At 45.1% G+C, this 19998-nt stretch overlaps 1 protein-coding gene across 1 annotated transcript in view; it reads left to right on the top strand.

The window, feature by feature from the left end:
- The window catches only part of LOC119377408 (uncharacterized), a 51089-nt gene extending 35770 nt beyond the window's left edge, over positions 1-15319 (top strand). The window contains exons 7-8 of the mRNA XM_037646897.2: positions 2152-2347; positions 11131-15319. Of these exons, the coding sequence (XP_037502825.1) occupies positions 2152-2337 (186 nt within the window). The 3' untranslated portion in view covers positions 2338-2347; positions 11131-15319. The remainder of the gene's footprint in view (positions 1-2151; positions 2348-11130) is intronic.
- The last annotated feature ends 4679 nt before the right edge of the window (positions 15320-19998 follow it).

Genomic DNA, 19998 nt, shown 5'->3' with positions numbered 1-19998 from the left:
ATTGAGTTGCGCAGTTACGTGTTGCACCTTGCCAAATTCACTGTGTCTAAGAATTCCTGCCACGGCGCAAGTGGAAAACTACAGCGCAAGGCCCACGTGCTCACCGCGGCGGCTGCTGCGGTGTACACACATTTCCCATGAGCGCTTGCACGCCCATTGGTGGCGCTCGTGTGCTTGAAAAAGGTCTATTATTGCCCACAGGGGTGCCATTTCAGCTCTTCAAAGGCATACGCTGGTTTATACAAATGCTGTCATGGACAAAATAATGCTACTGTGCCTTTGCATTTCCTTTCTTGCATATGTTGCGAAAATGGATTGCCTCTCAGTGGCAATAAGGTGAAGGGTTACTGGAAGTTCCTCACCTGTTTAATTTTTCTGATGGGCACACAGCCTTGGTTTCCTTGCGTGCACTGCCGTACATAGTGATGACGCTGTGGGTGTGCACGCCAGTTTCTCTGCTGTGAACAAGTCATGCGGCAATTCCTTCAACTCAGGCCTACTGTCCAAATACGAAATGGGAATCCGATTCATTGGATGGCAGCGGTTGAGCTTGAAATAAGAGTCTGACTAAAAAGCGTCTTTTCAGAATCGTGCACGGCACGACAATTCTGTCTGGTACAAAGGTTACAGTAATCTGGTGTGCCCATTTTTTTAAGCCTGTGAAACATACTTATTCCAATGAGCATGTTTTATTGTTAATGTAAGCTTTTCTCTCATTTTTCTTATTATTATTCATGAATAATCAGTGCATCGGTACCTCTGGAAAATATTCTTTTGTCACTTTATTGTCACGCTCAAAAAATGTGGGTAAAACTTTTGGAGATAGGGCACTTTAAAGATTTTAAATGTGCAATAAAAAAAGTCTACCCTGGGGTGGGGTTGGATCTGGCAAAAAAGTGGCCGTCAAAAGGTAAAACTTCCTGCCCTTGTGGAACCCCACACCTTTATCAGGATGCTGCAGATCCCTTTTTCCACTGTTGCACATATTCTATGAGCATGTGCTGTTTACATAGCTACCACTCTATAGGTACCACACATCATCAACGTCGTCTTTATGCAAACAAAATGTCACTCAGACAAAAGCTTATTCTACTCGCGGAAACCTAAGATGCTGTCTGTGTTTCTACGAAACCCATTTTGGGACCTCCTGTACTTGAGGGAAATGTGATGCTACAGTTCAGCCACCATGGGACTGGTTGGTCACTTTATTTACCCAATTCGTGAATGATTTCAAGACCATTGCAGGTGGGAGGGAGGCCCATCTTCATCCATGCCTAACTACGCATTTGCCAATTCATCCGGCGATGCACATTTCAACCTAGTCAAATAAAGTGCCATTGGCCTAGGGCATACAACAATGGACAAAAGAGCAATGCGAAAACACACACGGCACTGTGTGTGTATTTTTGTGTCGCTCCTCATACTTCATTAGATGTGCTATGCCAGTGGCACTTCATGTGACGCACCAACAAGCCCAACACACTACATTCTTCACTCTACGGCTTGGAATGTCAGGTAGCCGTTTATTAGCCGTGAACGATATCTTTAATGGGTTAACGCATTATGACTTTTTTTTTGCATTTTTATTAAAAATTTATTGCATACGAGGCTGTGTGGTGGTTCTGTGGACTCTGAAGTTGTGCACCACATGCATATGTTGCAGTAATGGATATAAAGACGCAATTTAGGCTCCCCATTTAACTGTTATAACGAAGTTCAAGTGTTCTGAAATGGCTTTTTTCATCTTCTTCATTGCGAGGTCAGACTTAACTTACTACTATTGATGTAAGGGGTGGTATTTATATTTCCCATGCAATTCGCAAGCTCCAGCAGTTTCTCTGCAATGTTGAGGCATTCATAAGAGTGCTATGGAGGGAGAGGGTGTATGGGCAGAAGGGTTCATCTGTTCTTGAGAGTTTGTGAGGCTATCTATAGCCAGAGCTTTTTGGAAATCCTGCCATAGGAGAATGTGGACTCTAGTGATTGCATGGTCTTAAGTGGTAGCTGTAGTCTACTTCATGCACATTACGGGGGTGCTCATAAGTGGATTGTGTTGTGATATCGAGGGGTACTTGTTGCAAGTTTTTTCTTTAAGCTGAGCATATTGTCTCCTGAAAGTTTTTTTGCTAAGCTCGATTGTTGTGTGTGCAGGTGCTCATCAGCATCCAGTCCCTTTTGACAGACCCATACTGCCTTGTCTGTATGGAGCCCGAGGTGGGGCGACTCTATCTTGAAGATCGCCTGGGCTTTGAGCGCACAGCTAGGCTCTGGACGCTACGCTATGCCATGCATGGTGATCCGAGCGACTTCCATGGCCATGCCTTGGAAAGTGGCTGAATACTTCAACGTATGTTATGCATGTTGTCAGTATATGTTACAAATGTAGTATGCTTGGTAGCAAAAGGTCTTAGATATTTTCATGCTGTCACTGGGATGCTTAATTTTAGCAGGCATTAAGGGAAGGTTCTACCCGAGAAAATGTTTTCTTTGCATTTTGAGCTAGAAGGTGGACATTGGAGCAACTTAGCTCCGCTTGTCAAATATGCTGTCAGATTTTTTTTTGTAGCTGTTCTGGCTGTACTTCTTCATATGAAAGATCAACATCATGATTTTAATGCACCCTATGTGGTACCTTATAGACTGTAGTGTGGAAGAATATAGTTCCTAGTGTATACCTTTGTTCGATGACACTGTAAAATTTTTTGGTGGCCCTATGTACAAGAGTAATTTGGTTTCTTTACCCATGCTTCCTCAGCAGATAGGTATCTGTGGCAAGATTCATTTCTGTTTGACAAATGCTAGAGGAAGAAATAGCATGCACAAACTCTAAAAACAGGTAAAAATTCCATTTTGGGAAAAACTTCATGGGTATATAGTTCTTCGAAGTGTTCACAATCATGTCAACTCTCAGAACTGGCTGTCATAGACTAAGAACATTGCATTACCTCAACAGCTATCACGTTCCACAGTAAACTCATATGTGGCAACCGCCACTGCCTTTAGCAAACCTCCCTCATAGCTTTCCATTGCACCGTTTCGAGTCACAGTGAGCACAGCCACTTGCAGCAGCACATTTGAAATGTACACATTAGAATTACTGCAACTGGCAACCAATTCTCATACACCTGAACTTGAGTTAAGAGGCAAGGTCCATCTACAGTCGAACTTCGTTAATACGTACCCGCTTTAAGCGTACTAATGGTTAAAACGTAGTTGCGACGAATCCCCGACCGAGTCTCATAGAGCCTAATGCATTCGCTGACCGCATAAGCCGTAGTGCTTCACCCTATGCCTACCGGTTAGTGCGTACCCTGTGTACCGCGATAACGTTTTGTGCCATAAAATTTTACTGCGCCGCTAAACTTCCCGACGCCACAATGTGCCGCCAAAGGTTTTCAGTCTTTTCGAGAAGTGCGTAGATCGGTCTATCACCGATTCCGACTTCCGCGCAATTGCGGCGATGCCTTCGCGGGTAAGCATCGGGAAAGAACGAAGTGAGGCGGCGGCCACCGACGAATGCGCCAGCATGACTTATCGCCGACAACCTTATCACAATGAGTATCTTCAGATATCTGCTCGGGTACGCGTGCGGCGCAGCACTAGTTTAAGCCTACTGCACGCATTTAATAGGCGACAACCTGGACGCGCTGGGCTGCCGATCGCTGCCGCCTCGTTGTGCGGGGCCGTGTTCAAGCGCACGCCGCTTTGTAGAAACGAAAGCAGCTCGCTGTTGCGGAGTTGAGCGTTGCTGGTCGTGGGCGACGAGAAACCTCTTTGCATAGACGCTAGCACGCTAAATGCACGCGTACGGTACAGCAAGCGTAGCGCTGTTGTAACCATACTGCACGCTTTTATTGGGCGACCACGCAAACGCGCTTCCGTCCGCTGCCAGGACCGCTAGAGCGTCGCGGAGTGCGCATCGCTTGCAGGAAGTTCGTCATCGCCGCGTTAACCGAACAAGCTCATCTGTGCTCATCGCCGCATCTGTGCACGGTCTGGAGCGAAGTGGGTACGAAGAACACTCCCACGGACAAATGCGCGCGTGCGGTACAGCAAGCGGCCCGACAGTAACGCCGTGAGCCGAGAAGGCGACGCGCTGCACGCAACTAGCCAGGAGACGATCGGCTCCACGCAGCCGTACCGCGTTTCACTGGAACTGGGTCAGTTTTCATTTAGTAGCAGATCGCGGTACAGGCGCACACACATATATCGCGGAAAGCCGACACTGTCCGTTCTGTCGCTACGTTGGTCACTGCGTATACTGGACCCTATAATAGTTCCAAAATGCCCCTTGGCGTCGCCACCGCGCGCTATCGGCACTATCGGACGGTCGTGCGAGAGTACCAGAATCTTTTCTCCAGTTTGGGAAAAAGAAAGAAAAAGCTTTGCAGTGGGTACTTTCGGCAATATTTGCTGTGGCACTGTATTTATTTCTTTGCTGGCGGCGATGGCGTATGCGAGGAGATGCAAATTTTTACTTGGTGGTTAATGCGTACTACCGTTTAGTGCGTAGTTATGCGGCGTTCCCGGCAGGTACGCATTAACGAGGTTAACTGTACTTGCTTGCAGCTTCTGATCTTGTGGTCACATGTTGCCAATTCTATCTAGCCCACTTGGGATCGAATTTGTCAGTTGCGATTGCCCGATTTTTGTAAGTTTCAGGATAAAGGCAACCTTGGTAGAAAATTTTGATACTGATTTAACTCAGTCACAATTGGAAATGCACCATCTGGGCCAGGCTTGCACTTTTCACATACGCATTGCACTGCCCACAAGTTTCATTAGTGTTCCACCTTAGCAAATGATTGCACTTACATCATTGCCTGCCTCACAATCTTCAAACATTGCGAGCTTCCTATTTGACAAGCTCATGAAATTGGTAGTTTCGCGGATGAAATCAGACCAGGTCATAGAACTCTTCATTGGCCTCGTGTGATATGCATACTTGGGAGTAAAAGGATGCGTGAATAAAAAAAAGGGTACGTTCATGAGAAAGGGCACGGGGACAGTGCGCATGTCCCCGTACCCTCTCTTGTGAACGTGTCTTCTTTATGCGCACATCCTTTTACTTCCAAAGCTAGCTCAGTTCGGCAGCGAACATGTTGTTTGGAAAGCAGTAATGGTGTGCTTTCTACTTCAGTTATGTTTGCTGCAATCCTTCGCCACCCTTTGCATTTCCGGCTTGAATGATTTTCCACTTGACGCAGTGATTCCACTCCTGTGCCAAAGTGCGCCAAATTGGGTTTACTGGGCCATGCTGATAATATCGACAGAAATTGTGCCAAACTGGGGGCGTCGTATTACTGGCAATTACACCGCCTGCTCGTCAAAACATGCGCAGCTTGATCTTGGGTCTGCCAAAGTCACAACCACAGACCAAGAATTATTCTGCTGAAAAAAAGCGCTCGCGTGCGTCCCAAGTGAGCCATGACACCATGCACTGTGCCGACGCAGCTTCTGTTGTGCAAGTCGGCTCGACTGCAAAACATGCTCTCCGCACAGGCTCATGATGTCTAGGCCAATCGGCAGCGTGAAAGTATGGCAGCGATTCATCAGCAGATGTCGTCTGTTCCAGATATGCTGCTGGTAGCTCGTTTCAAGCGTCGCACGGCACGTAATGAAAGCAATGTTCCGTAATAACTACACACGTGCCACTAAAATGTCTGTCACTTCTGTTTCTGGACATTGCGGAATGAAATCTCTGATCGCTAGCAATAGATAATAGAACAATATAGAATTTTCCGTGCTTCGCGTCCATAAAAGAGCCCGTGAACGGAGAAAACGCGTTGACACTTTTCCTCAAGTATATATTATCCATGGACCTTATCCAGAAGAGCTTTTTCGTAATTCGTTCCACCAGCACATCCGGCGTTTTAATCGCTCTTGCGGTAAATACCCCCTAAAAGGCCCTGCCCTTTCCAGCTCGTGAGTGCTAGGGTCTCAATCATTAAGGTAGGTCACCACCTTTGAGAAAAAAATTTACAGTTGCAGTCCAAAAGGTATAATTATGATTTTGGCTTGTAGGGCTGATGTAAATTTAAACTTTAGAATGATGAAACTGCTAAAAATATAAAAAACAAAATTTATAAAAAATCAATGTGCCAAAATATGCATGTTGCGCCAACAGTCATAACTACAAAATGGTTGATGTGATTGAAACTCAACTTGGCAGGTACGTAGTGAGGACACTATTCTGTGCATCTGACCTCCACGATCAACCCATCTCTAAGTTAATGCGCGTTATCGTGAAAAGACTGAAAAAGTTCATATTTGACAGCTTTGTTTTGCACAAAATTGGCCATAGTACGCAACATTGTATGTGAAAATGTTTATCAGAAGGAAAGTTATCACTGTTTGCGTAAGTGTAGGATAAAAAAAAATGTTTTGAGAAAAATGATTTAAAGATTTGAATTGAATGTCCATATAATAAAGAAAGATTCAGTATGTCTGAAATTCTCTAGGTTCATAGCTGGGGACCTCTTCTGAAGCGGCACATTCTCCTTTTGAGCGAGCTGAAGCACATATATTTTTTCTTGCTCGTTTTGAGTCTCCAGCTGACTCTCATCTACGTGCGCCACAGCAGCCCCACGCTTGCTATATTGATTGCATAACTTGCGTTGATGCTTCTTTTTCATCCTTTACTTTGCCATATTTCATGGAGTACTATAACTTATTCCATGAAAGGCCAGAGCTAAGTCCAAGAGCTCGAAGTGGTGTACGAAAAAGCACTGACAACCGAGCGAAAACGCGCGCAACTTAAGCAACAGAGTGCCGAAGTTGTGTAGTGGAAATTTTCAAATAAATCGCAAACATCATGCCCCACAAGCTTTAGAATGTACTTAGACAACTTAACATTACGTAATATGTATAAGGAAAAACATTTATGGACGACATGGCAGGTATTGTGAAATTGGAAACCTTCAGTTTCGGTTTCGAATGAGTCTAAGAGGGGTTGGGAAAATGGTCATAACTTTTGAAGGGCTCAAGATAACTACATAATTCTTTTTCCTAAATATTCTTGAAGAGACAAGGAGCTTGAAAATGTCGAATCCAAAAAAAAAATGCGTTTTTGAAGGTGGTGACCTACCTTAATAAAAGCATGCCTCCTGGTCGGAGCAGCCACAATTCGGTTTTAATATGTGCAGCTGTCAGTAGAGGGCCTGTCACTGACAGCCCACTGGGAAGCGGCTACGCCATGTTACACGTCCGCCCCTCGCTTTCCAGGGTCAATAGCTGACGATCAAAAAAAAGTTTCGCTTGAAGGCAAAGTGATCAATGCGATACCAACAAATTGTATTGTTATACGAAGGCTAGCAGCTAACTCTTTTGGATCCCATCTCGCGTAACTCAACAAAACGCTGGTTTAAGGGAATATGGCCGCTCCAGCAACCGAAGCGGTTTTCGTGCTGTCAGTTCTCTAAACGCGAAGGAAGTGTTGATAGCACAGCAAGTTTTATGAGCAGTCTCCTGATACCTCAAGAAAGCGCGCGCGCACCAGCGACTGCGCCCTTTGAATGACGCAGCCACCCCGCCTCCCCTGGTGCCCCTTCATGCTCCTTATGAAAGACAGGCGGGGCGTTTCCTCTCTGCTTGGTAAACAATCGACGGCAGGCCTCGCACACAGGATGATATCTCATGTGCCTTCTGTGCGATAGAGACAGCTGGCTTGTTCGTCGCCAACGTTCATGGGTGGAATGCGCGGTGACGTTAACAATGTGGAGTTTATACTGCAAACCACGGCAACAGTGAAGGCAAATCCCCTTTGAGAGTGTCCATATAATTGTTATCGAAATAAAAAGAAGGAAAAAATTGAGGAGCCATTCCACTCTTTGAGGTGGGATGATCAGTGAAGCTGTTTCATGCACGGCACATGGTGGAGGCTAGTTTGGTATCCAAGGCCAGGTTGTTAGCGGCCCGGCTGTTAATGATCAATATGCAATATTAATGCGAATGCCTTCGATGCCTCCGATGCCTCATAAAACACGAAAATTGACCGTCGGTGGCGTCAACACGATTGATGCAAAAAATAATCATCACATGGTGACGTCATCACATGACATGGCCGTTTTGCACTGCTTCCCTGATCGGTGCACCGATCATGGAGGCAGTGCAAAACCAGTGAGGCACAGAAAGCATGCAATGCCTCCGATTCTGGAGGCGGTGCAAAACCACGTTAGGTGCAGAAAGCTTCCGATTGGGGAGGGGGAGGATCAATTCATTGAGTGAGAAGAAAAAGAAGATGGCTTTCGCCTTCCATTCGTCTTAGGCGAATGGGTAAGGGATGCTGTGAGTCATCTTTTTTTAAGAGCGAAGCTCTTTAAGCCAGCCGTAAAACGTGCGCGTTTCATGAAAAGCATGCACAATAGCGACAACTACGGAGCTGCTATCACTAAGCCATGCCCAGCGACAGAGACAGCTCGTGCAACTAGAGTTCCGCCACTTGATCAGATACAGCCATGGGATGCGCAAAGAAGTACCGCCGCACAGTCAAATACAGCCATGGGATGCGCCAAGAAAGTATGTACTTCCGAAGAAGCAGCGGCTAGCAGATCCAGAATACGCGGCCAGGGAAAGGGAGAACAAGAGACGACGAGAAGATACTACCGATCACCATGAGTGGAATGCTGTACGTATACGAGCCACGAAACACCATCAACTCGGCCAGCTTCGCTGTGTCTCAAGCCTTGCGCGGCCGATGCAAGCTTTCACTTTTTCTTTTTTTTGCACTGCTCCCTAGAGGGCTCTAGAGGGTTTTCGCCGTACAAACAAAATGTCCTAGCCATATACATCTTCGCTGTAAAAAGAAAACGAAGTTTGTGATATCATCTCCCGTTGAATGCACTTTCGGACACTTCTGCGGAAGCTCGGCATGAGATTTAGGTGCACGTTAAAGAACCCCAGGTGGTCGAAATTTCCGGAGCCCTCCACTACGGCGTCTCTCATAATCATATCGTGGTTTTGGAACGTTAAATCCCAGATATTATTATTATTATTATTAGGAAGCTCGGCATGAAGTGGATATCCATTTTCCAGGCAAGCCGGCGCATGCGCGAACGACAGTCTGCAACCATTGCAAGAATGCTCTTGCTACAGCACAGAGACCTCGGAGAGATGGCAGGGAGTGTCGGAGGAGGTTGGATTTTTGAGGCTAGCTAAGCGACATCATGTTGTGCCCAGCAATACAATCGATTAAGAAGAAAAATAATCTGGTTTTGCCTTGGAGTCATCTTGGGGGGTGTGCATTAGGCACAATGTGACTCTTTAGCATTGAGGCACTGTCGTACGTCAGGGCATTTGTCTGCCACGTCTGCTGATAACCGCATAGATCTAGAGTGTTATTTCATAAAGTACAATTTTATTGATCCAATATTCTGTTTATTTGCTAGTGTCGAAAATAATCACTGCAGAGTTCATTCCAGAACACTCAGCTGCATGACGCCCTTATTTTAGAATTATAGAGTCAAATATGGAGTTCTCCTAAGATGATTTTCTCCATGAGATTTGCAATGAATCGAAATATTTCTAGCTCTTCATAAGAACTTCATCTTAATTATTCAAGTGCTTGAATAATGTAACTATACAACTTGCTTCCCCAGTGTACTCTGGGATGTAAAACTAGCTGCTCCTGAGTGCTCCCAGATTCAAAATTACTTGCTCCAAAGTGCTCCAAATCGGAAGTCCTCAGTAGCACCGCTGCTTACCGTATTTACTCTCATAATTTCCACACCTTGTTTTACATATTTAGGGCTTCAAAAAGGGGGTGTGCAAATTGCACAGATTTCACAAACACATTCAAAATAACATGAAATATATAGTCCTAACACGGAATGTACATTAAAAAAAAAGAAAATGTATCACAGTACAAATGAAGAGTACTTGTTTATTTAAGAGAACATGTACATGCACAAGCTGTCGTGGTCTAGTTGCAATCACTGGTGCAGCCTCTTCTGAAATGACAAGACAATGATGATGACAATGGCAAATGGCTGTCCACGATCTGGTTTGTCGGATGGTAACAGGGCTTGGGAGAGGTCCTTTTTTCTGGCTCTCAGAAATGTCGGATGAAGTTCTCCCAGGCAGATCTGTCAAACTCTGGCTGTCTCTTGAGACATTCGAGCAGAGGTCGTGATTGGGTTGACAGTCTACTGCAGTGTCAGCGGCAGGTGCCAATGTGTTGACAAACCGGATGGCATGCGACACGAGAGCAGACGTTGGCTCCGTGGTGTCAGCGATGTTGCGGGCTTCCACTGATGTTGCAAAAGGCTGATCCACCTCTGCAGGCGGATCAGCCGGCTCAACTGTGGTCGCGAATCTCCCAGGGCAGCTGGTGCAGCAGAATACAAGTCTGTAGTGAAACTGATAGTGTACATTACAGTAGCCAGTGTTGAACTTGCGGCGTCATTGAGGTCATGAGCTGCTGATGCTGCCAGGAAAGACGTGGGACAGGCAGCTATGTGCTATGCGCCGGTACCTGTGACTTAAAGAAGTTTCACTGGCTCTGGTGGGAGAACCAGTACATGTGAAGCAGGAGCCGTGCACTCAGGTGCATCGTGCCTTTCGGTCAACAGGTCGATCCCCACAGAATCGTGTTCTCCGTCGCCTTGGTAGCCAGATGTAGTCAAGAGGCAAGTGATCTGGACCGACCATGATGCAGAAGGTGTCAGGTTAGGTGGAAACGAGACACGCGCCGTGCGGTCGGTCTCTGGCGGAGGGTGATGTTTTGCACCATAAAACTGTAGTACAGCGTCCTGCAGGTTGTCGTAAGGGGATGGGCTCCACAAGAAGTGGGTGAGATGGCGTTTGAGGACACGCGGAAGATGGAATGAGGAACTTCTGCATGAGGGGATGGAAAGGTCACAGTGACAATAAGAAATAGAAAGCACTAAGATCCTTGATACTATGATTACAGGTAACCCCTTTCATGTTGTGCTTTTCCTCTCCTGCACGTACTGCTGCTGCCCTTTGGCAAAACAATGCATGATTGCTTTGGAAGGGCTCAACTTGCTCAAAATATAAATGCTGTTGAGCTTATCCTGATGGATTGTATGTTTTATTTTCCCCACAAACCCATAATTTACTTTGTGTCACAATGTTAGACCTTGATTTTTCATTGTTTCCCTCTCTTTGCAGCAAAGTGTTCCATGGCCATAGCCACCCATGTGTCCTTGTCAACATGTGCTGCTGTTTCTGCACAAAGGAAGCCAGTCAACATAAAGTGAGGAGCGGCTGGCTGCAATTCCGCAAGTGGCACAACTTCCTGCCCACAGGGCCAGGCAGGGGACTGGCCAGCCTAGTCACCGCATCTGCAGACACCCTTAGAAAGTCTGCACTTTCTGCTCACCTTCCTGGCACCCTCTTGTATTTTTTTTCCTTTTTTTTTTACCTTGCGTTAACTGATTTGTGGGTGAAAAAAACAAACGAAAAAAACTTTGTTAGTGGCAAATCAAGAATTGCAACAAGTTGTGATCCATGACAAGCACAGGAGCTGGAGTATCAGCCAAGTGTATGTTCTCAAGTACTTAGTTCCATAAAAGGAACAGTCTGCTCCGAAAAATGTGTAACAAAATGTACCTTTGAGGTATGTTGAGTAAGATGACGTACCTGTTGCTCAGTGTTGCTTAAATGTAGGTGCGCTCAGTTTCTATCTGTAATCCCAGATTACTTGTTCATTGTGGTTACTAGTGTTGTGAATTCACACAGCACAGGCCAGTGTAGCATTTCCTGTAAGCTCAGAGTAACCCCATTGTTTGAATAGTTTGAATACTGTCATGAGGGCACTGCCCATTCATGGCTAACTGCATGGAGCAAGAAAGCAAGCAAGAAAACAAAAAGCTTTATCCCTTTGTTAGGTAGTTTGTACCAGGCCTCAAAGCATTTGGATGACTACATTGAAGATGGGGACAGCATTTGTGAAGCTTTGCCAGTATAAAGTTTGGAATTGAAATTGTGAAATGCCACATACGGCTGTGCTGCATGTACTTAACAATATGACGTTGCACATTGTAGGCAAAAAGTGTGTCCCCGTTTGAAATCTTCCCCAGTTGCTGCTGTAACCGGAGATAGAAACTCTCTTCAAGAAAGATAAGCTTGTGTTTTTTTTTGTTTTTTTCCCTTATTGTCTTGTTGCCCTTCATAAAAACACAGAAATGAAACTTGCCACAGTTTTGTGTAATCATATCAAGACAGAAAGCCTTATTGAACAGCAGACATAAAGGAGACTGGACCTGCTATTACAAGCATATCAAACGCACCTTAGCAAGCTTAGCAAGGACATTTTAGACTGCATTGGTGTCACTCTTGTCTTTTTTCACCCCTTTTTTTGCTTTGTGTGTGTTACTGGGTTTGTTCTCGGCCTTTGTCAACGTTCGTCTATAAGAAATTGTTATAATGGCAGCAGCTGTGTCACAGTTGCTTCAAATATTATTTTTGTTCTTTCATTATGAGTGGAATATCTCAGTTTTGTAACTTCCATTAGTAGTTGTGCCTCCCTTGTATGCTTCTGTGGCTAGAGGACTTTCTGGCTTAGCTACGATTGAAGTGCTTTGTGTTTCGTGTAACTTGAATCAAACTTGAAGTGCCACTTTGTAGACATAAAATACCAGTAGCATATTGGACATCTGGAATAGCTTAGAATACTTCCTGTTCTGTACTTAGTTAACTAGCTACGTCACGTATGCAAATTTGTCACTATTCATTTCAGGGCATTAATTGTGTCTGAAGCAGTTGTAAATTGCATTCAGATGGCACAGACTTTACTTGTACACTTTTTCGTCTGTTTTTGAGGTAGACCAAAAAATGGAAAGCATGACATCGTTACACATTTTCATGCTGGGCTTGTTAAGCAAGCCTGCAACTGGAGATGGTGTAAGCTGTGCAAGACTAGAACATTGTGCTGTTGGGTCTCATAAGTCTACAAAATATTATGTTCCTTTAAAAAAATGTTTGGTTCAAGTTGCACGAAACCCAGCATGTAAGGGCTTAATTCAAATGGGGAAAAATGTACTGTAGCTTTGTGTGTTAAGTATTTCTGTTGAAGGCCGCTACTTTTGTTGTGAGGATGACTCTGTTAAAGTGGATTATTTTTTGATAATGTTCAAAAATCCTTCTTGGAGGCTTACTCTTCGTGTGTAATTGCTCTATGGCTTGCACACTGGCTGTACATTTGCTGTATTAGTCAAGTTTGTATTGCCGTATGATTTGGACTAATTTTCTTGACACAAATTGCCTTTATAAGCTTCTGCATAAAGCCTAACGTTTCTGACACTGGTCTTCACAGTCACTTCCATATGGTATCCATGTTCCTCTGCTTGTGCCAGGGCCACATGAAATGCTGGTGCTTGTTGCTATGGTACTGAATCTGTGAATGCTTGCCTGCTTATTGTCACCCCCTTCCCACCTTTCTTTTTGGTCTGTTTTTCTACTGTACAGCTATATTGTTCATTCCCTTTTGTGCTGGGCACATAATGGGAATATAATATCCCTGCATTGGTAGGAACTGTAGTGTGCTATCATATTCAGTGTGACCTGCAATGCGCTTGCCATGACTGCAATCCAAGAGAAAAGGTTGAGAAGGTGTCGCCATTCCACCAATGTGTTCACCCCTTTGCTTTCTTGTCCGTGTGGTAAACTCTGCTGTACCGAGCAGCAAGGATGGCCTTAGCCCTTAGCGCAGTGTGCTGTGTCATGGTGCACTGCTGTCCCGGCATTTTAACAATTCTCATTTTCTTTTCTTCTCATGATGAAGTGATTGCTGCTTGGTGGGCTGGTGTAATATTGCTCCGTGTGGAGACCAGACATTGGAACGAAGGCCTATACATGGAATGGCAAAACCACTGTGTATTTGTTTTGTAAGCATTTCTCTGGCCAAGCTTGCGCGTTGCGGCTCGTATTGAGTGTGATGGTACTTCCAGTTTCTCATGCTATGAGATATTTCGAGCTGTTTGCTCATGTATTTGGTCAGTGCTAATCTTGCGAGTTTTTGTTACCAATAGCCGTGATTTTCCGTGCAACACATACCAGCACTTAAATTGTCTACGTAATATAACTACACTCACGCTTAATTTCAAAACTTCTCTTCATCCTGTTTGTAGCTTTACTGCACAGAGTGATTTCTTGTATTAGCTTCATAGAGAAATTTTGGTTTTCATAGAGTGCCAGAAAGGTGAAGAAGTGCTACACTTCAATAGCAGTTTATTTTGCCCCCCCACCCCACCTTTCTTTTTTGTTTGCTGTGTCGAACTAGCTACGCATGTCTCCTATGTTATGTATAGCCTTTTGTGTTGTGGTGTCTGCCTTTCAAGGTAGCAAGCTGTGTGCTGTTTCACCCATGAATGCTGCACGGTTGGCCAGGACTGAGAACCAAAATTTGATCTGGATCTGTTGTGTACGTTGTTGCGATCGCGTGTGCAGCACCTTAACGCTGCAAATTTTCAATGGTTGGCCGTTTCATTTTTTTGCATGATCATATTTTTGTACATTTGTTGGCTTGTTTTTTGTGTTTTCTGTTTGCCTAAGCTGGCTTAATAAATTCAGTGATGGAGCACTGGTGGAAACTGTCACAGAATGCACATGCACATGTGTGCATAAGTGTCAACGTTGATTGTTTTGGTGTGTTAAGAGGCATTTATGTTGCACTAATGCAAAGTTATTGATTCGTGCACATATTAATGTACCAGTATTTTGTTGCCACACCGTGCTCCAGGTGTGGCATTTACCGATCAGCTGACAGACACCTCATGTGAGCTGGTGCTTGTCCCCTGCATGGTCACATTGTTTCAGACAACTGTAAAAGCTCAGCTCAGCTTTGTGTCTTGCAGTGCAAAAACCATAGCTTTTCTTTTCCGAATTTCTTTAGCTGTAGGCTGTGGTGCTTCACTATGAGATATTGTTCTTTTGCGGTTGGCACACCTTCATTGTGTTTTGGCTTTGTATTTTGGCAACTGTGGTGGGAGAAATGGCTTACACAGAGAATTCCACAGGCGATGCTGGAAAAGACCCCCCCCCCCCCCGCCATTTGCAAACTGCAGTGCATTTGGGCATTTGGATGTACGCACTGCACCACTTAAGAAGGGGGAGCATTTATTTTGTGTTCGAAATGATTCCTGTTAAGTCTGAAGTTCATTTTCTACTAACCATATAGTTGACGACTCTTCGATTGAACTCTTAGTTTATCATAGGGACAGAGTAAACCAGCCATAAGCAAAAAAAATCTGGTGTTCCCTTCTGTATTGGTGCATTGTGTACCTAGTGCTCCTCATCAGGGATATATTAGACCTCTGGTGTACCATAGTACTATACTGTAAATACATGTTAAACCTTAGTCTGGTTGTCTTGATTCCAACAAACTCACAAATATAGTTTCATGACAAGTGGATTGAAATGCTGTGTGTAATTTCATTTGCTGGCAGCCTCCCTTTTTCTGTATGTATGCATTGGTTTTGCTACGTGCACCAAAGCTTGTTACAGCTCTTATCACTGAACAGTGACACGACAGAAAATTTCAAAATTTGTTTGGTGCATTGCTGGTTAATTTAGCAATGCAAAAAGTTGGCTGGCAAGTTCAATTCTCGGCCCCTGCGGCCAAATTTCGATAGGCGCAAAATGCAAGAACACCTGTGTGCTTATATATTGGCATGCGTTAAAGAACCCCAGGTGGTCGAAATTATTCCAGAGTCCCCCACTATGGCTTGGCACATGATATCGTGGCTATGGCACGTAAAACACTGGAATTTGCCTTAGCAGTGCAACACTTTGCCCTTGTAAAGTTAAAGTTTCAAGAGAGCAGCAATCCCCTCCCCTCCTGCACTGTCCCTGCTGCATAGAAAAACTAGCAAAAGACAAGGAGATTCTTGTTACATTTGTGAAAGGCAAGGAGGTTTAAAGAAATTGCTGTTGGTGAAATTGTGCCTCAAAAGTGAAGCCGGTCCTCCAATCTTACGAGGGGCACGATAAAATGTTAGCTTGCAGCGAATAAAAGGCAGTGTTTTGCTCGCAGGTAAGTGTATTATGGCTCATATTTCTGGGCAGATACTGCTGAATGTGTATGTTTGTGCACTGTGGCTTTTTAACACTTTCCTGTCCGCAGGAAAATAAGCAGTTTTTGGGTGGTCTAGTAAACAATTTTTTTACTGCTAGACCAAATGCTTTATATTATAATGTATAGTATCAATTTGTAGCAGAAGGATTGTGCTTTCTAATGGTATTATTTTCAAGCAAACATTTATTAAAAATTTTTTGTAGAAAAATACTTAATGAAAATATTTGTAACAAAAACAAGAAAACTCCGTAAAAACATCGATGCTGCTTTGCACCAACACACCATAAAAAAATTTCCAAATATACATTTTAAAGAAGGCTATATACAACATTACTGCAAATATGAACTTTGTCTGTACAAGTTAACTTTATACAAAAAAAAAAAATGTTAGCCATGGTGGCTGTTGCGTGATGTGGTGAAGCACAAGTGTGCGGAGGACGTCTCGCAGAAAACGTTCGTTCTTTGTTGAACTTTCCATTCTTGATAGCACAGTTTGCAGTTCCTGTATCTTTGTAGCTTCTGGGGCTTGTGCTGTTGATCCTTAGAGGCACTTGTAGCAGGAACAGCCGCAGGAGCCTTTGGAGCTGGATGTTGTTGCGCATCAAGTTCTGGGGATACTTGACGCACTTTCACCGTCCGTGCTAAAGTCTGATGAATCAGTCATCTCCAGAGTCTTCGCTGCTGCTACCATCACAAAATTATGCAGACTTATCGGAATCCGTTGAAATTCGCCGTTTCCGAGGGGCTGCTACACGCGACGTCGACGCCATGTCGAAAACTAGGAGCGCTCGCAGCGCTCGTCAAGCGCGATTAAAAGGCGCTTTAAAAATCCCCCCGCGGCGAAAAAAGGAAACACAAAAGCGAAACTAGAAAAATAGTTCTCCTTTTATGCGCTGGTATGGTGCTGGATAGCGCTAGTTGTCCGCAAGTGCTCCGAACGCTATAAAATGTTTATTGAAACCATCAACAGCATACTGTTGGCGGACAGGAAAGTGTTAGGAGGCTTCAAAGTCTTGGCAAACTTTATTGGAGATAAAGTCATTAATACTCACCTTGATATATTACTTTTGTCAGATACGATGATCTTATTTTGTAATTAACCAAGCGTACATTATACAGCAAAACAACTTGATCTCTAAACAGGCACCACACAATCCCATGTTTCCGAGATAAAGTAGGGGCAAGTGCCGTCTTCCATGCATGAAACAATATTGAGAGGTCCTGCAGTTTTTAGAGACCCGAGCTCGAGTCTACCACAACGGGAAGTCAAGATCTTGTCTCAACGCGCCTCGCGGGCCCGCTGGACGGCCCAGATTTGGTCGCTGAGGTCAAAGCTGTGCAGCGCGGCGGCCCACCTCGGGGTCAAATTTTAAGTGCGGAGCACTTCAGGCTCTGGGCTGTCCTCTCATGGCATATGTCATCAGCTGTCATCTCATGGCGTCACGTATATAGCAAGGGGACGGGAAAGGGAAGTGAGGTAGAGGACGAGTGATGTACGGGTGAGGAGGAGGGGGAAGGTAAAGCGTAGCATTGCCGTATATAGTATAGCAAGGTGGTGGGAAAGGCAAGTGCGAGTAAGGGCGAGGGAGGATAAAGCATAGCATAGCCGTGTGTAGTATAGCAAAGCAAGGGTGTGGGAAAGGGAAGTGAGGCTAAAGAGGACTAAAACCCCTTGATCTAGGAAAGTAACGACACTCCTCTGCGCGCGCGTTTCCTCCTCGATTCTCCTCGCCCGCCGCCGGCGCGCACGGCGCCATTTTTCGCCGCGGCTCCCGCGGATGCGCCGCAGAATTCAATGGAGGCGCGTTATCTCAAGCCACTTGCGCGCCCCTGTGATGTAGGAAACTTTGAAAAGTGGTGATAAGAAGATCGAGAACACTGAAATGAACGTTAATTAAAAGATTATTCCGAAAGTCGTGTAAATGGGGCATGCTAATTTAAAAGGAGCTTTATGGAGCGTTCCATCATGCAGGCGTTTTTTCTGCCACATGATAACATGCTTTACATTTGCATCTGATATAGTTTAGCTTGCGTCATGTCCACCTGCGTATGTTTTTTTTTTCTGTCTCCTCTGCGCGCATGTGCAACACAGGTGCTTACAGCGTCGCATCTTGTAATGACTTCGTGGATAATACATTGTCCAGCTATGTGTTATCTTGACGTGAAAGTTGGTTTGCGCGGTGGTCTCCATACTGAAGAAGACGCTTGCGCGGTGTCAGTACGATCAAGCGGCGCCAACAGTAACTCATCTACCGCAATAACAGAAGCGCCGGAGAAGGATTTTTCAGAATAGTATTTTGGCGTTGGTGTCAAAGAAACTAGCACTCGTTTACCTCTGAGAGTAGACGTTCCGTACCTTGTGGATAAATAAACGCCTCTACTAACGTATTATGATAGTTCACACGAAAATGCCGTTACAATATGTAGTAGCAAAGTTGCAATTGTGATTTTTATGAGGCAGAAAATATATGAGAGCCATAATAGGAATGCAATATCAGCAGGATATTTTATTTTCATGCACGCAGAACTTTTTAGTTGATACGTAACCAAAAAGAGCATCGTATCCAGGGGCGTAGCCAAGGGGGGCGGGGGTTGGGGGGGTTCAAACCCCCCCCCCCCCCGAAATTTTTCAGTTTTGCTTGCGTATATAGGCACGCACACATACAAACTCACGCACGAACATACGTAAAGTATGGTTGAACCCCCCCCCCCCCCCCCGAAAAAAATTTCTGGCTACGCCCCTGATCGTATCATATTCAGCACCAGAATCATTGCTGTGCATAAGTATGTTATGAAGTAGTAATGTTTCCAAAAAGACAATGTCAAGAAAGAAAACTGGTAACAGTATATCACTGCCACAAATATACACCGTTTTAAGAGGGTATTGAGGCGCGTTTGTACGGATGGGCGAGAACGAGGACAACGCCCGTCCTCGTTCTCGCCTCATGTGTTTGTGTTCTTTAAGCACTGCATTCTAATTGATTCACCGCTTTACACATGACACAGTAGTTTCACTGAGACAAAAGGTGGGCGGAAGATGATATCTCGCACTATCAGCTTGTTCTTTACAAACAGCGGCTCCATTTTCTCGGAAGTGACACTGCAGGAGAGGTCGGTACACTTTCTTTCGAGCCGAGCCACTTTTTGCACAGAATATTCCATGCGGATATTCGTGTAATTGAGATTGGCTGCGCATCCACAGTCAAGCCACTAATTTTATGAGCTCTACAGTCGGATACATCCCAAAAAGCACTTAGAAAATAACAGTCTACATCATAGGCGTGCGCAGGGTTCCGCATTAGGGGGGGCAAAGGTTCGTCGCAGCGCCCCCCTCCCACCCTACTAATTCAATGTATGGGGCAGATTTTGCCCCCCCCCCCCCCTCTTAGGCTACTAGAACGGTCAATGTACGGGGCAGATTTCGCGCCCCCCCTCTTAAATGATTAGGGGGGGCGGCCGCCCCCCCCCCCTGTGCGCACGCCGATGGTCTACATGCAGTGAGCATTGATAGACGTGGTATCCCGTGGCGCAAACTCTATCCGCGATGCGCAGCGCCTATAGGGACGCCACTGAAAGCCGCGTAGCGGCGGCCGTTGGAACCGCTCGCGGGTCGCGTAGCAGACGCCCCATTTGCGCGCGTGCGATTCGCCGGTTGTGCGCGTCCCAGATAATTACTTTTGCGGCAACAGTGTGCGCAAAGGAGCCGCACTTTTTAATGGTGGACATGTGTCCGATGTCACAGCTGTGTGGGACGACAATGTCCCCATACGCGACAAGTGTTTGTCACAGACAATCGACAACAAGCTTCTCCTACGAAGTGGAGCTCATCGTAAGTACACCGCTTTCTTTATAACGTCCCGATCACTAACGCATGCATGCGTTGACGCGTGAACCAATGTTTTTTCTCGACACAGTAGCTTCGTTTACGTGCCATGTGCTGATATAGTAGATTTTGAGGGAGC

Source organism: Rhipicephalus sanguineus, chromosome 1 (assembly GCF_013339695.2).
Source record: "Rhipicephalus sanguineus isolate Rsan-2018 chromosome 1, BIME_Rsan_1.4, whole genome shotgun sequence".
Classification (NCBI taxonomy): Eukaryota; Metazoa; Arthropoda; class Arachnida; order Ixodida; family Ixodidae; genus Rhipicephalus; species Rhipicephalus sanguineus.
The sequence above is the reverse complement of the archived record's forward strand: the minus strand, read 5'-3'. Positions and strand labels throughout refer to the sequence as shown.